At 32.1% G+C, this 16,706-nt stretch overlaps 2 protein-coding genes across 2 annotated transcripts; one reads left to right on the top strand and one right to left on the bottom strand.

The window, feature by feature from the left end:
• Window positions 1-2,324: 2,324 nt before the first annotated feature.
• LOC123897576 (protein RICE SALT SENSITIVE 3-like) lies at window positions 2,325-4,919 on the bottom strand. Its single transcript, XM_045948277.1, has 7 exons — window positions 4,572-4,919; window positions 4,397-4,450; window positions 3,999-4,133; window positions 3,759-3,867; window positions 3,637-3,678; window positions 3,434-3,490; window positions 2,325-2,957 (listed from the first exon to the last, which is right to left on the bottom strand). The coding sequence occupies exons 1-7, from the start codon at window positions 4,712-4,714 to the stop codon at window positions 2,544-2,546; spliced, it is 954 nt and encodes a 317-aa protein (XP_045804233.1). The 5' UTR covers window positions 4,715-4,919; the 3' UTR covers window positions 2,325-2,543.
• Window positions 4,920-9,139: 4,220 nt separating this feature from the next.
• LOC123897555 (mannose-P-dolichol utilization defect 1 protein homolog 2) lies at window positions 9,140-14,791 on the top strand. Its single transcript, XM_045948249.1, has 8 exons — window positions 9,140-9,514; window positions 10,197-10,350; window positions 11,574-11,646; window positions 11,744-11,810; window positions 12,002-12,061; window positions 12,695-12,755; window positions 12,836-12,877; window positions 14,382-14,791. The coding sequence occupies exons 1-8, from the start codon at window positions 9,368-9,370 to the stop codon at window positions 14,483-14,485; spliced, it is 708 nt and encodes a 235-aa protein (XP_045804205.1). The 5' UTR covers window positions 9,140-9,367; the 3' UTR covers window positions 14,486-14,791.
• Window positions 14,792-16,706: the final 1,915 nt, after the last annotated feature.

The following is a 16,706-nucleotide window of genomic DNA, read 5'->3' as shown; positions in this document are numbered from 1 at the left end:
ACAGCAAAAAAGAGAGACTGAAAAGGTATCGGACCTTTATTTCATGCCAACATTGATGAACAATACACCAAACATAAAATCAAAGTTCATTTAACTATGGAAAAATACTTTTGCTCTAAATGTTCTTTACCTACTTCAAACAAAAAATGCACACATTCACCATTTTACCTCCTTAAACATTTTCCTCAGAGTACATGCAAAAGGATTTCTTAGTGTTCTTTGATCATTAAAATTATCAATGAACTTTAGTAATGTTGAGTATGGTTTATATATGCATCAGGAAGAGGCTGGTGCAGGGGTATTTTCGACATTCTATTATTATTATTATTATATATACCGCTTGTAACACTGAAACCCTAATTCATTCTTTCATCTAATAGAAACGAGCTGTAGCGAATTCTGCAGCCGGAGACGTACCTAAGGGGAACTCCGTTATCAAACTTCTTGTGTTCTTATTGTTTGCAATTTCGTTATTATTACCTTCTGTTACTATTTGTGCACAACAAGTAATATATATATTGTAAAATGAACGATAATCCATTGTTTTATTTATTTATACGACTATTTTTTATAATATATATAGATGTCACACTTCTTACGTAATTTTTTTTTAATTTACAATGTTGACAATGAGAATCGAACCTAAAATCTTGTGTATACTATCCAAATTCCTCATCACTGGACTTAACCTAGTGGCTTCTTCTTACATAAAATTTTAGGCAAAGTCTCATTCCGCACATACACGATCTGTCTAAAATCGTATATTGAAAGTGCGACTTTGCTTAAAATTATAATGAAATTTTACCTCAAGTCTTATGTGAAAAGAAACCAATAACAAAGAGAAAGACGTAAAGAGGGCACCAAGAACACAACCACATATGCTGGCCACTTGCACTGCCCACACTTTCATGGTCACCCTACCCCTAGATCTGGGACAATACTCCAATCTGTCATCTAATAATAGATAGTTTATTAGAAAAATAATACTATCTCATATCTTAGTATAATAAGAAAATAATAATTTCCTTAATAAAATGTACAAAATATTTTAATAGCAATCCTTAATGATAACCAATCTAGAGACTATACTTGATCACTTAATTAAGTTTATAACTATCTTAATTAATGAACAATCATTCTAATTTGTATCTAAATAAAGCGACCTCAATGTTTTTTTTGGTACATATAAAGCGACCTCAATGTCATACGTAGACCTTAGATTTTTTTTGGAGAAAAACAAACAATGTATAGTGTTGTTGGCTGTTGGGGACCAGAGGCAAATACTACAATACCTATGATGAAGACTTTCAAATTCAATTATCACTCTTTTCTTGCATTTCATTTTCAAAAACAGCCCACAAAATGGAACACCACACTTTAGAAGGATAGGTCTGACACATTTGTCCCACCCCACTTGCAATCTTTGCCCTTGTTATGGGTAAGTAAGTTCATAGTATATTCCTTGTATTAGAATTTGTGAGGCATATACTCAACCACAAAAGATAGTTTGAGAGTTGAGGTTTGCACTACACTTATAAAGACTATCTATGTCATATCTCCAGCCAATGTGAGACTTCTAACACACCCCCTTGCTTGCAGAACTGAACAAGCTGGAACGTGAAATCAACAACAACGGGTGGTCCAAATATGGGAGGTCTCCACAACAAAAAACAAATAGATCTATGATTGCTCTGATGCCATATTAGAATTTGTGAGGCATATACTCAACCACAAAAGTTAGTTTGAGAGTTGAGGTTTGCACTACACTTATAAAAACTATCTATGTCATATCTCTAGCCAATGTGAAACTCCTAACACCTTGAGCACGTCGCTGCTTTGCTAGCTAGTTGCTACCATTGGTTAAATATTGATTATTACATAACTACTAGTTGCATCTAACAAGCATTTATCAAAGTTATGAATCTTAATTGGGACTCTTTTTCTATTCTTTTCAATTGCTTGGTGAAAAAGCTTCCTCTCTGGAAAACAAAATAATGGTGTTTCATTTTCACTTGGTTTCTAAATTAGAGTACATATTTTTGAAAAACAGGATACAAGTAAAACAAAGTAATTGTGTTACAAAAATTGTTTTCTCAAACTAAGCATGCTCTAAAATTTCCTAGGGCTACATTTTTCAAACTATTTTCAAATAAACATTTTTTATGGTTTAGAAATAGTTTAGACAATTGAGATCCAATCACAAGATGTTGAGGACTTGAGGTAACATCAATGTCTTTTCACACTATTGAGTATTGAAAAATGTTGCAAGTCTAGTGCACAATAATTTGTAGCAGATATTATCAGCGTTGCATTTATACTTAGCATTAATGAGCAAAAGGAAGGAGCAATAGTACATATCAATGATTTATTGAATATTGGCCACACACACATAAAACGTGCCACCTATACCATTATGGTGGCTAGCTAGTCCTAGTAATGGTACAAAATAAAATACTACAACAATCTTTCATAATACATAATTACATGCAAACTACTAAAATTAAGGGTCATTGCATTCATTTAATTCTTCTACAAATATTTGTTTAGGAGTTATTAGGACCATAATCAGCAATATGAAATGTTCCATCTTCAATCTTCACTTTCTTGCTTGTGTTATTGGTTATATTGGTTTCATGAAGTTGCATGTGATTGTTAGGCAAAGAAAGTTGAGGTGACCAAAGAGGTGACATTGATGTTCCAATTTGTGGAAAGTTTCTTCCTAAGTTTATGGATATCATGGAGAAATAATTGGATCTTTCATCATGCAGATTATTGAGTTTGGTTACTTGGTTCTTAGAAATTTCATTGCTTTCCATTATTTGGAAGTTGGGTTTGGTAATGTATGGATTTTGAAAGGCTAAGTGTGGTTGTCTTTGAATTGAAAACACTCCTGGTATGGTTTGGAGGTAGCTGAATTTTCTTTGTATGTTGAGCACTAAATCAAGATCTTCTGCAATCTGCACACAACTTGTCATTTGATAATTATTTTCAAGGAATTTGAACTTTTGAGTAAATCATCATTCTGGCTCTTAAATGCGTGAGACGGTGTTACTATAATCTTCGAATGTATTAAAATTGTAAAAACATATCTTTCGACTTATGAAAGACACATAGATGTTTTTTATAACTTTGATATTTAAGTACTATAATGACTATTATTATATAATGACATTTGACACATTAAAGGACGATGATAATGATTGTTTTGACGGTAAAAATCATTTCAGTCCTTACATGTGTGAGATGATGTTGTTGTTACTATCGTTCTTGTATGTATTAAAATTATGAAAAGTAAATAACAAAAAACATATTTGCAGATCAAAACTAAATAATAAAAGACATATTTCCACGCCACTCATTAAAATGTTTTGTTTTTTCTTCTTTTGGGTGAAAATCAAAATGATTGTTTACTCAAGGGGAAAAGGACTAATACCTTGTTGAATGAACCAAGTTGTACTAAGCCTTCTCTGACAGCAATGACAGCAATAGTCTACCAAAAATGAATAGTAATTTGATAACATTGATTAAATAAACTTTGACAAAGTTTAACATTGGCTTGCCATTCACATAACATGAAAATGAAATGTTTTTGTTGTTGTTGTTGACAATTGTCATTATTTGAATCAACTTACTAACCTGAATGCCTGAATTTAACTGAAACTCCCATGCTCTTGGTTGCTATCAAAATTCAAAAGACATAGTTATAGAAAGAAAAAAAAAATCAAGACATAAAATTTACAAAATTTGAAAAACCTTACATGATCAATTGAAGAATTCCATGGACCAACATAGTTAGATTCACTTCCATTTTGAGTGTCACTATAAATCCATTTGTGACCATTTTCTGCTGCAACTTTCCCCACTAGTCTACATAATATAACATCAAATAAGAACATTTTTTGTTCCATGAGCAATGTGGCCACTTAAAATATAGTAAAATCTTATTTACTTAAATATTGCAAGAAAGTGCAAAGTTGAGCAATGTTTTTGTCTCTTACCCTTCTCCATAACTATAAACTTCATGAGACATTTTGAAGAATACATCAGCTCCAAATATTTCATTAATCAAGTATCCACTTTTCCTTTGTTCACATTCATTAAAATCACAAAATCCATCTTCCCATACAATGATCCTAACAAACAAAACATGCTATTATAGTAATTCAAATACAATCAAGCATGTTTTTCATAACATTGTATATGATATGATATTATTTGGTCAAAAGAACTTAAAACTAAAAAGAGACAAATATATATAGTCCACAAATTTTGGCTCAACTGACAGAAATGACGAAATTGTTAGGTCAGACGCCATGATCGAGGTTTGAACTCAGGTCCTCCACTTAGACAATTATATAATATAGTATAAAATCATTTTACTTGAAATAAAACTTACCAATTTCTTTTATTTCCCTTGGAGCGATCAAGAGAAGTGCCTCCAAATTCCCACCTACAAAAAACAAAGAACATTAGTTCTCTATAAAGTATAATAAACATAAATATAAAGAAAATTTTCCTATATTATAAAAAATGATTATTTTTGGCTTGAACATTTTATGTTCATTACTTACCTTGGTGGAGGAAAATTTCTTGGTACTACCCTCCAGAAAACAGCATAGACCCATTTGGAAGAAGTTGAAGAAGTAGAAAATGAGCATAAGGTCCTTAGAGTATGTTGCAAGAGACAATGAAGTAAGGGTGATCCATTTTCCATTGTGCAAAAGAGTGTGGAGAGTGTAAGGGATAATAATCGGATTAAAAGGGACAAATGTTGAACAATATATTGTAAAATGGTACCCACACACTCACTCCATTATGGTTGTAAATTTTTAGTGGGACCTAATCTTTCCTTTTCAGCTTGATGACTGGTAGTAGTGAGGGGCATTCATAATTTAAATCTTCTTAAAATTTATTGGTTAGAAAATTAGTTTGCTTTCAATATTTTCATATGAAGATGGTAATAATGAAAGACATATAACAAATCATGCTTTGGGTAGGAATATATGGAAACATGTAGAATAATATCATCGGTGGTAGCCCTAAGGGTGTATAGGAGGTGCGGTTGCATAAGACCCCATTTTTTTGGACACCAAATTTTTAACCTAGTATATTTACTCTGTCTGATTATTTAATATAAGAAAAAATTTATTTTTTGATTCATTGAGAATCTAATATATTTAGTCTATATTATTGATTACATATACATTAAACTTTCAATGAATCTAAAAAAATAAAATTTCACTTATATTAAAGTATGTTATTGTATGTGCATGTTACTTATAACAAACAATTGGACATTAACTTCATATGTAGGACACACAAAATTTCAGAAACAACTCTGGATATCAAATAATGATAGGTCACTCGTAATACTAATTACTTGTTAACTTTCAAGCAAAACTTTACATTATTAGTTAGTATTTTTCTTTAATCAAATTACTGATAAAAAAAAGTGCGCATCTTTTATGTAGACTCAAAAAAATGATGAGAATGTATGTAAGACTTAGTTCAACTGACAATGTAGATATTGCTATATTGAACGTTTCATTCGGTTCAAACTCGAGACTCTCATAGATTTGTGTGTGAGTTTCATATGATGTTTATCATAAATAAATGCATAATCTGACTCGGACATGTTTCATTAAAGGAAACTGTTTTTTTTTACGAAAGTTTAAGTTTTTTTTTTAGTTTTTTATATAAGAGAAATGCTTATATATGTTTATGGACGATTAAAACAAGAATGGCATGAAGCAACCTCCCCTGCTCATTACAACCACTACCATTGCAAGGAGTATTATTATTTAGCACATAAGCAAGTGTTAATGTGTTATTCTTGTGTTTCGTTTGTCAAATGCTTCGTAATAAATAGTAGGGCTCCTCATTAAAATAATATTACAATCTAGCGAGTAACGCATTCACACATTGATTCATTTCTCTATACAAACACGATATATTTACCTCTCAATCGAGCTCCATAACACTATTAATCGTACCGGACTTAACCACTAGAGCAACCTCCGCTGAATCAATGTTCAAGTTTAAGAAATTAGAGCAATCTGTCAAAAAAAAAAATCATTAAATGATTGGATTGAATTCAACAATTTTTTTTGGTACAATGAATTCACCATATTATAATGACCGTTTTAGCACTATTGTATATCATTAATGGGTTTTCTCTTTGTCTCTATTGCAAGTGTGGTCATATTCAACTGCACAGCTGAATTCAACAATATGTTTTTCGATTGCAAGTCTAGTCTTTTTCAATACCAATTTAATTTACCACTATTTTTTTGGTTGAGATCGGGGTAACCTCCTGTTGAAAGTTGTTAATTAATTACTCCATCTACTGTGATTGAACCACAAAATAATATAGTGAAAGTGAACCTATTTGAAATTAAGGATTTCTATTTTTTTTTTGTATTCAGTCAATTGGATGCATAATCTGATTCAGGGATATCAAGTGGTTTCAGCCCCTCCCAATTGCAGCTGCGGCAAACTTAACTCTCAGTTGCAAAGACCATTCAAGAGGACAAGGGGACATTGTTTTAATGTTTGCTCTACAAATTAGAGACTGGGGCAGGCTAAATAAACACGAAGTAGGTGATGTATCCATGATCCATAGGTTGGGCAGGCAAAGCTAACTGATAGCTACATCAATATGGGCCCAAAAAGTTTAACCATGCATCTATGATTCTCATAACTCTTTCCATTAATTTTCTTTGCCTAAATTTTAATTTTAACAGATCTAATATACCAATGACAAGTTGACAACTCATGTTTCGGTGAAATAATTATCTCAAAACTAGTAGTAGTTCAATTATATGTTTGCAAGCAAATTATGAGATGCCATATTGAGTCTTTGGTAAAAAAAAAAAAGTTCACATATAGTTTTCTTTCTTCCTCAAGTAGCTTGTTGGCTAGAAAATTCACCTTAAAGATGAATAAGTGGAATATCCGAAATTCGAACCCCGACTCCTGCACATATAATATGATGTCTCTGCCAACTGAGCTAAGCTCACGAGGACGTTAACATATAGTTTTTCTTTTAATAAATTAAGAGCATCTAGATATCAAGGCCGACATAGACATCTCAATTTTGTTGGCATCTTTATCCTTTCCCGTTCTCCACCTATAGCTCACGAGGACGTTAACATTTAGTTAGAGTAAACTACCACTTTAGTCCCTGAAACTGAAAGTGTCATTCGCTGTCAAACAAGTCCCTGAATTAACGAAAATTTTAAAAAACTCCCTGAATGTTAAGTTCGTTAGTCAGTTTAGTCCAAAACATCAAACAACTTTTAACCTCTGATGATGTGTCTTGTAATACGCTGATGTGGCATTTTGACTAGGATATTTTGATGCTTTGTTGGATTTTTTTTAAGTCTATTTTAACTTGTATTTTAATTAACATTAATTAAAAAAAGAAAACATAAATTAAATATAACAATTTAAACAAACTCATGCTCAAATCTCTCACCTTCAAATTTGAAAGGGAAATCATTCTCATCTTCAAAATTGGAATATGCTAACTTAAAAAAACAAAATCTATCCCTAAAAAAATTTAACAACAGCACAACAACATGGAAATAGAAACCCTTCTCATCTTCAAACCCAACCCTTCCTTTCATCATCATCATCATCACTAAAAATAATCATAAATGAAGGAGATAGAGAATGAGGTTGAAGTGAATGAGTGTCAATACCTCCTCCATTATCTCCAGCTGGTCACCATCATCGACATTTCCGTCACTATCGACTACCTCTCCGGTTAACATCTTTCATGTGGTTGTTCTATCTATACTCGAATCCAACGGCCCAGAAGCTATCTCCCTTCAACCACAGATTGTGCCCAGATTCGTAGTGAAAGATAGAGGCTCCGTCCTCATGGCTTGGTTGAAACATTTTTCTTTGTTCTGGAAAAAATAGTGAATGTGAGACGTTGGTTGGATAACTGAACAAAGTTATTCGTTAATATTTAAGAAAATGGGTAGAATTAATAGTTTATTGAGTTGATTTGATACCCAATCACCTCTTGCATAACAATGGAAATGGTGTTCCTTTTTTTCTTCAGATCTAGAAAAATGGTTTTTGCTTCCCATGAAGATTTTAAGGTGAGAGGGGGATTTGATATGAATTTGTTTTTATTTTTTAAAAAAATTAATGTTTTGATAGATGAATTCTGGCCAGAGAGATTGGAGATAAGTTTATTGATTTTTGGTTGAATTTTTAGTTTTTCTAATATTTTATTGTATTTTTTATTTATAAATATTTGATTTTGAGTGTCAATTTGGTCCTTGCTTAAGTGACTTTTAAAATTGAATAAAATAATGTCACATGTCGGTCAATGAGTCAAACTTTGGGACACATCATCTAAAATAAACGAAGAGATAACCTTAGGGATGATTTTGACTAACAGAGTTTCGATTCAGGGACTTTTAAATGTTTTTCATTGATTCGAGGATCACTGTGACAGCGAGTGACACTTTCAAGAACGAAAGTGACTGTTTACTCCATTTAGTTAAAACACTTGTTAGTGTACTAAATATAGGTAAAAAAGGTGTACTAAATATGCAAATTTTATATTAGAAACCATGTATTCTATTTTTTGAAAAGTTAAAAATTACTTTTTCGTAAGACTTTGTGATTTTTTTTAAAATCTTTAAAATGTACTTGATTTGATTTTAATTATAAACAATTTTTTTAATTTATTGAATGATTTGATTTTAATTAACAATTTTCTTAATTTATTGAATAATTAATATATCTGATATTTAATAAAAACTGAATATATCTATTATTATTCAATAAATCAAAAAAAAAATAATTTACTTATAATTAATGCTAGAGAGAGTACTCATACATTCATACGACACATTTAAGTTTAACATAAATTAAAATTTAAAAAAAAAAGATAAATTTTTATGGTAAATTAAAGACTTAATTGTGTCCCCATGAGTTCAGTTGGCAGATACACATATTATATGGGCAGGAATTGAAGTTTAAACTTGTAATACTCCACTTATTCACTTTAAAGTGAAATTTCTAACCATTAAACTACTTAATAAAAAATTAAAACGACTTAACTGTACCATTAATCTCTTACATTTATTTTAAAACATAAAAACTTAAAGATGAACTTAAAACGTATAAAACATAAAACATCGACAGGAATATTTAAAAAAAAAAAATTAAAAAAAAAGTAAGGGGTCAATCCGCAATTAATCCTAAATTAAATTACTAATGAATTGAATTTTCTTCAAAGACACTTCATCGTGGCAGCCGGAGGCAACCAGAAAGTTCAATTTGAGTTTAAGTTATTTGTCATTAAAAGATATAATTGATTTTGAATTTGAGATCGGAGAAGACGATGGAATATTTAGGCATTGATTTGAGCTGTGCAATTGGATCTCTTCGCAATGGAAGCATCCCTGACAAAGATTGTTTGCTTCCTCTTATTTCCAAACTCCTCGGTTACGCCATCGTCGCCGCTTCCACCACCGTCAAACTCCCTCAGGCACGCACTTCTCTTCGCTCAATTTTTCATTCCCGCAATCAATTCCGTTGTTTGTTATGCACATGCAACACTTAATTTTCTAATTTAATTCTTCTAACTCTTATTTATACTGTTAATTCTTAGGTTTTATATGCTATATTGTTTTGCTAGGTAAATTTTGATTTAAGCATGTTTAGTGGAATGTAAATATGTTTTTTATAAATTTATTTATACATGTAAAAGTGAGTTGCATAATAAATTTGAGGATAAAAAAATATATTTGGGGGCACAAACTCCAAATTTTAGTTTCGAGTTTTGATTTGTGAAGAATAGACACACATATGGACACCAGATGCTACATAGACACCAGCACGTCGACACTGATAGTAATAATTTGAGAAAATGACATAGTTCAATTCAATGTAAGCATATGTACAAGCGAGGAGTGTCCGTGCTTCATTTGATCAATACTTGAGATTTTAGAACACATAAATATGCAGATCAATTTTTGTACTTCTAGAATTACTTTGTCATTTGTTCACACGTTGAAATGGAACTATTTTTAATTTTTTTGGTTTACAATGGAGCCAATGAGGATCGAACCTAGGACATTGTGCATACTACCTAAATCCCTCACCACTAGACCAAACCTAGTGGCTTATGGAACTAGATTTTCTAATTGTGTTGATATTGTTGAGTGCAGATTTTGAAAATTTTACAGCATCGAAGTGTGAGAGGACTTAGTATGTTGTCGTTTGAGCTTGAAGTTGTTGGGTATACCATATCACTGGCTTACTGTCTTCACAAAGGCCTTTCTTTTTCGGCTTACGGAGAGTTGTTGTTTCTTTTGATTCAAGGTGCACTAATGTTTCACCTTTTTTTTTGCTTATTCTTTGGTTAGTATATATTCTTCACCATTCAACCATTATGTTATATTACCATGCACTTTTGAATGGGATTGAGGTGAGGGTTGTATCAGAATGAGGTGTAACTAGAAAGTTGGCTGAAAAAGGAGTAAATAAATATAATACAAAAACACGAAAGAAAGGAAGGTTCGGCCAGTTTATTGGAATGCTAACTGTTTGAGCTGTTGAGCAGTAAAGTGCCAATATAAGCATGAGCCAAGTGTCGTGGTGGATGAGTAGACATGCTAGAAAAGATAAGAAAGGAATGAATATTTGAGTAAATATTAGTACTAGTAGCAAACAAAAGAAGGGAAAAATGAAGTGTAACTAAAAAGTTGAATGAAAAAGGAGTAGAATAAACACATACTACAAAAATCCAGAAAAAAAAAAGGCAGGTTCGGGCGTTTTATTGGAATGCTAACTGCTTGAGTTGTTGGGCAGCAAAATGCCAATAAAAGCATGAACCAAGTGTCCTGGTGGATGAGGAGCTATGCTAGAAAAGATAAGAAAGGAATGGATGTATTTGAGAAAAATGGGGATATATTAGTACTAGTAGCAAACAAATTAAAAATTCTCACCTAAGATGGTTCAGTAGTCATGTGAAAAAACGCCAATAGAGATCACAATTAGGATAGTTGTTCATGTTGACAATAGTAGTCCAATAAACAAAGGTAGAGGAAGACCAAGTAAACTCTTAACGGAAACAACGGCCTCATTATAAACGGCCTTTCTGCAGACAACTGTAGTAAAATTTAATAATTTTTATTTGGAATTTCTTAGAGATGTAGGATAGATGGCCATGTAATCTGAAAGTTCTTGGATTCTATAAAAGTTAAACCAAATTTACACATCAGGCTTCATATGAGATCATTGTTTTCTTTCCTGGTTTGTTACACCGCAAGAACCGGCCCATTGACTGTGCTTGAATATTTCTTCTTCGAACATTCTTTCTATTCCTGCTTGGCGGAATCATGTATATACTACTTTGTCCTATTGTATTCTGTTGATGATTTTGACTAATTTTACATGCTGAATTTCTGATATTGCTGCTTATTCGGACAACATAGGCTGTAGATCATGCAACTTGTACAACTCTATCTTTTGTTAGATATATCTTGTTCTTCCATTTTTGTGAATTAGTCTAACTTGCTTCATCCTCTTTGTTTATGATACAGCATTTGTATTGGTTGCCATAATCTACTACTATTCTCGACCTCTGAGTACATTCACATGGATTCGGCCATTGATGTATCCTACTTGCTTGCTGAAGCACTGAGTTTTCATTCTCTTATTATGTAATTTTATCATATATTCTCGATCATTTCCTTGATAAATTGGTTTTCAGATATTGTGCCGTAGCACCCACAGTCTTAGCTGGTCAAATTGATCCTGTCCTCTTTGAGGCCTTGTATGTGAGTAATAATAACTTTATGTTCAACATACATTTACTTATGCCGCTGAAATTTTTTCCCATTGTGTCTGCACTCTGCAGTATTCCTCTGTCAATTCATGGTGTTGAGCGTTTTAGCCTTTATTTTATAATTAGTAGCTTATAAGTTTCTCTGTGGCCAATATCTCTTGATGCGAATCTGATCTTTTGCAGGCATCCCAGCATGCAATATTTCTGTTTGCAAGGATCCCACAAATATGGCAAAACTTTTCTGTAAGTAGAAACATGAAGGGCTGTTATGTATCCATGCTATATTGTGTTGGAGAAAATACATAGTCATCATGAAATTTTTAAACCTATTTGTTTTCTAGTTTTTACATGCATATATGATACTTTATTCTCCAGTCAGAATGGCTACTTTTTCCCTTTCAGCAACTGGTAGATGAGTTATTTTGTTGTACAATTAATGATGATCTACTTGAAACTACTAGTTAGATATACGGTTGTCAAACTTTCGAGCTATCAAATACAATCATACAAGTTTCCAACTCGGGTATTAAAATTGGGCTAACTTGCTTACAAAATTGTTTTATGTAAATTTGGGTAGACTCGCGTAGAATCACAAATTAACAACATAATGGTTATTTCTCTCAATACATGAGTTGTAAGTATGCTATGTTGCCATCCTATATGCATCTTGAAGAAAACTAGGAGCTCTTATTCCTCTTTTGCGATATGAAAGGCTAGAGTTCTGCCAACGCTGTTGATGTGGATATGCTGAATTTTTCATTTAATGTCTCAATGTTTCGCTTTAGAATTTGTTCCAAAATGTTTTAATTAATGAATTATGTCAGCAATTTGTTTTTCACCATTCTTATTTGTCACTGGTAACGCTTGTTTGAGCAGAATAAAAGTACAGGGGAGCTCAGCTTCTTAACTTCTTTTATGAACTTTGGAGGCTCAATGGGTAAGTCAGTGCATCTTTAATAGAACTTATGCTACTGTTTGCACTTGTTGGCATATTAATTTTGTTTATATTTTCTGCAGTTAGAGTATTCACCACAATTCAAGAAAATGCCCCAAGAAGCGGTATCCTTTCTTAACTTGTTTTCATCATCATTTCTTTTGTTTTTGTCATTGTCATCAATGAATTTTGAATCAATTTTTGGTGTTAATAGTAGTGCTTAAGAAAGGACCTGTTCAATTACTGTGTACACAGAAACATTTTTGTTTTAAAAACCAAAACTTGTTTGCTAGATGTCCCTAGCTCAATTTTTACTGCAGAAAAATGGAAACGTTTAGAAAATATCTTCCCCTTTTGCCTCATCTTTGATTCTCAGTTCGTGGTATTGTGTTCATGAAATTGCTATCTTCCCCTATTGTTGTCTTGATAACTTTGTTTCCTTCTCGCTGAAGTTTCCTCAAATTCTTCTGTTCAAGACAAGTGGGTTAGGTTCCCCACCCCTCTTCTTTTAATAAACATCTCAGTGTAAAATTCAACATCCATGTTTCCATCTTGAATATAAAAGTTATGCACTTTTTTATGTGAACTTTTTAGTTTCACATTTCCCACCTTCTATGAAACTGTTCTTAAATCTGCATTTGAAAGTTAGAAGACAAAACTAGTCAGACCGCCATTTGTGGCTAAAGGGTAGAGTGAAACACTTTGTATTGAGTGTTAGGATTTGGATAATCATCATTTTAGTAGTAAAATTAAATTGTTTTGAGAGGGACAAGTAACAACAGTTAAATTGCAAGATTTATGGTCCCCTGCACCAGAAAACATAGGTCCCTTTTCAAGGGAATTTGTGTATTTCCCTCTTCAAGTAAGGACGCTTGTTTTTCTTAAGGATGAGTCTATGGAGATCTTTACCTCGTGTTCATTATTTGGCTACATAGACACTTAATAATTTCCCTCTTTAAGATGTTGACTTCACAAGTTTCAAGATAATATTACTATCTTTAGTTACCTTAACCAGTGCCCCGGGGGCACCGGTTAGCATTTTCACAAGTTTTTCTTAAGCATTTTCCCGGTTAGCATTTATCAAGTCTCATTCATATACAGATCTCCTGGATGATCTGAAGAATAAGATAGTAGATCACTTGAGAACTCAGGCTCTCTATAGACTAGCTTTTCTTAATCCTTATGAAGCAGAAAACCCAAAATACATTTTTTGGTGCTTCTATATACCTGGGTAAATGTTCTATGATGTAAACTGTTAAGTCCTAATATATGCTTAGAAAAATGGTTATTTTTCATTAGTTTCTTTTTCATCTTTCTTACCACTTTTGAAAGCCACTTTAATAATCATATACTATTTCTATCACTTTGTTGGTGAAATTAACATATTCTACCAAGTTTTTAGCATTCGATTATTTTATTTGGAGTAGTTTATGGTTCTATTATGTTGAAACAAACTTTCGGTATTGTGTCTGCTCAGGCATCTGGCGTTTATTAGCAAATTGTTTTTTCATTTTTTGGAAAATCATGTCTTCCATCTCTTGACTTGCAAAGTTCTGTGTCTTGCCAGTAGTAGTACATTTATTCTGTTTGTTACATATAATTGTGACCGTTTCCTTAATTCTATTGAAGTTCTACTGGGCTATGCAATTAGTGTTGCAACAAATTCTACCATCTTGAGTCAGATACTGATGTACCAAAAGCCTCAGGCCGCGAAAGAGAAGAAAGTGAAATAGTAGAACTATATGGGATTCTCTATATCCCTTCATCATGTTCATCTCTCAACAGGCGCTGCTGCATGCACATGCGATACACATAATTTTATCAGTCTTAAATTTACCCACCGAACTTTTTATGGATTTTCATGTGCTGATGGGTGGACCATTTTATGGTAGCCAAGGGTGCATAAGTAACAGGTGTATGTTGTCATTATATTTTAGAACCTGTAATTCTTATGCTTGATTATCTGTTGTCTATCACACGATAATTTAAAGGTTCGTTGTAAGAATATCTTTCTCGTAGTTCCATTTCTCTTTATATGACCATGTGATTTATTATTCATTCAAACTGATTAGTCCTTGTGGGATGAATTAATCAAGTACTAATATATATGCATACATTTGTTCTTGATGAAATAATAGCAGCGTAAAACAAAGGGCTTTTGGTTTGAGCTCGGAATAAAAGCTATAATTTCATCTGCATGCTTACAAGTGAGGAAATTCATGTGTGAAGAAAAATTGTCGTAACTTTATGAAATTATATTCCTATAGTAGTAAATCTATAAATAATTTACTAGAATTTTGGACAAAGAAATTATATTCACATAGTAGTAAATCTATAAATAATTTATTGGAATTTTGGGCAAATACAATATATAATTTATCTAAAATTCGTAATACTTAACTTTTGAGAATTTAGAAAATAACGTCTTGAACATTTTTCAGATTGCAGTGTATATTTCCCTGCTAAAAATAAAGTCTTGACCCGAAAGTGTTTGAAAGTGTTTGATTGGGTGGAAGGAAAGGAGAAATGAAGGAAAATACGAAAATCGAAGAATGTATTTGGATTAAACTTTAATATAAGTTCATTCATCGTTTTCCAAGTTTTTCTCCCCATTTTCTTCCACTCAACCAAACACAGCAACCTAGTAAATTATGAAAATGAATTTGATCTGTCGAATTTGCAAGCAGGGAATGAATATATGCAAGGATTTCAAATTGAGGGATCTCAAATATACTCCCTTCGGCCTCATATGTAAGCAAAAGTAGCATTTTTATATTCATTGAAAAAGTATTTGGTCTATACTTTAGACTAAATAAATCCATTTTCAATGAATCTAAAAAAGATTTTTGCTTACATATGAGGCCGGAGGGAGTACATGTTTAAAATGTGTCGGTATGATTATTCTTTCTCTTCTGGTATGTATGATTATTCTTTCTCTTCTTGTTTTGGGTACAAATATGTATGACCATTCTCTTTTTTTGACAAAAATCATCTTGACTATTCTGTTGTGATCAAAGAGAGGGAATATCAAAGCCCTACCATCAGATCTATAGCTATCCTCATCATCAAAAGGATACAATTGAGGAGTCAAGGATATGCTAGTTGTGGACCTCAGTTAAGCATATTTTGGACGGAGCAAGAAAACAAAGATTATAGACAATTTTGCATAACTTTGTAAGTATTTTAGACGATTTATTAAGTCAAGACGTGGACAATCCTATCTTAAATTTAACAATCCAAATCGTGTAATTGCATTTAATGCACGATTCTTTGGCCCCAAAGATTTGCAAGATCACAATCGTGAGACTTCATCAAATTTGTAATTTCGTGACCTTTGGAAAATATCAAAGGTAGCTGAACTTTAAGAGATATTTTGTACCTAGTATTGCATTATGCACAAATATTATTTTCTACGTTAAAACAATAAATTCAAGTAAAATAGTATTGCATAACACTTGTGTCACTTGTGCACAACAAAACTAAGCCATATTTTGTTCACTCCCTAAGCATCTCCAATGTACCTTTACCATTTCGTTGAAAATTAAACTTCTTATAACTTTTCATCATGGAGCATCAAGAACTTAAAATTAAGAGCCGTATCTATATAGACAATCTCAAAAGTTGGTTGCTTAACATTTTAATGTTTGTGAAAAACCCGTTCTTGTTGTGTGTGTGATTGATGGTTGAAAAATTAAAGGAAGAGTATATAAATATGTAATGTGTGGTTAATTGTGAGGCAAGTAAAAATGGGTGAAGTTAATCATATTGCTTAAATCCTACATCACATTTCGGGTTAATGTCCATAAAAAATCGAGTTAAGCAATCCACTTAGATCCTCACTATTGATTATAGATCCTCTCGAGAGTCTTACAAATTATCAATCTTTATTAGTATTTCCCAAATACAAATAATATCTTCTGCCATTCACTATCAAAATCTGATACAATGCTATAG

The sequence above is a fragment of the Trifolium pratense genome, linkage group LG1 (assembly GCF_020283565.1).
Source record: "Trifolium pratense cultivar HEN17-A07 linkage group LG1, ARS_RC_1.1, whole genome shotgun sequence".
Lineage (NCBI taxonomy): Eukaryota > Viridiplantae > Streptophyta > Magnoliopsida > Fabales > Fabaceae > Trifolium > Trifolium pratense.
The sequence above is the reverse complement of the archived record's forward strand: the minus strand, read 5'-3'. Positions and strand labels throughout refer to the sequence as shown.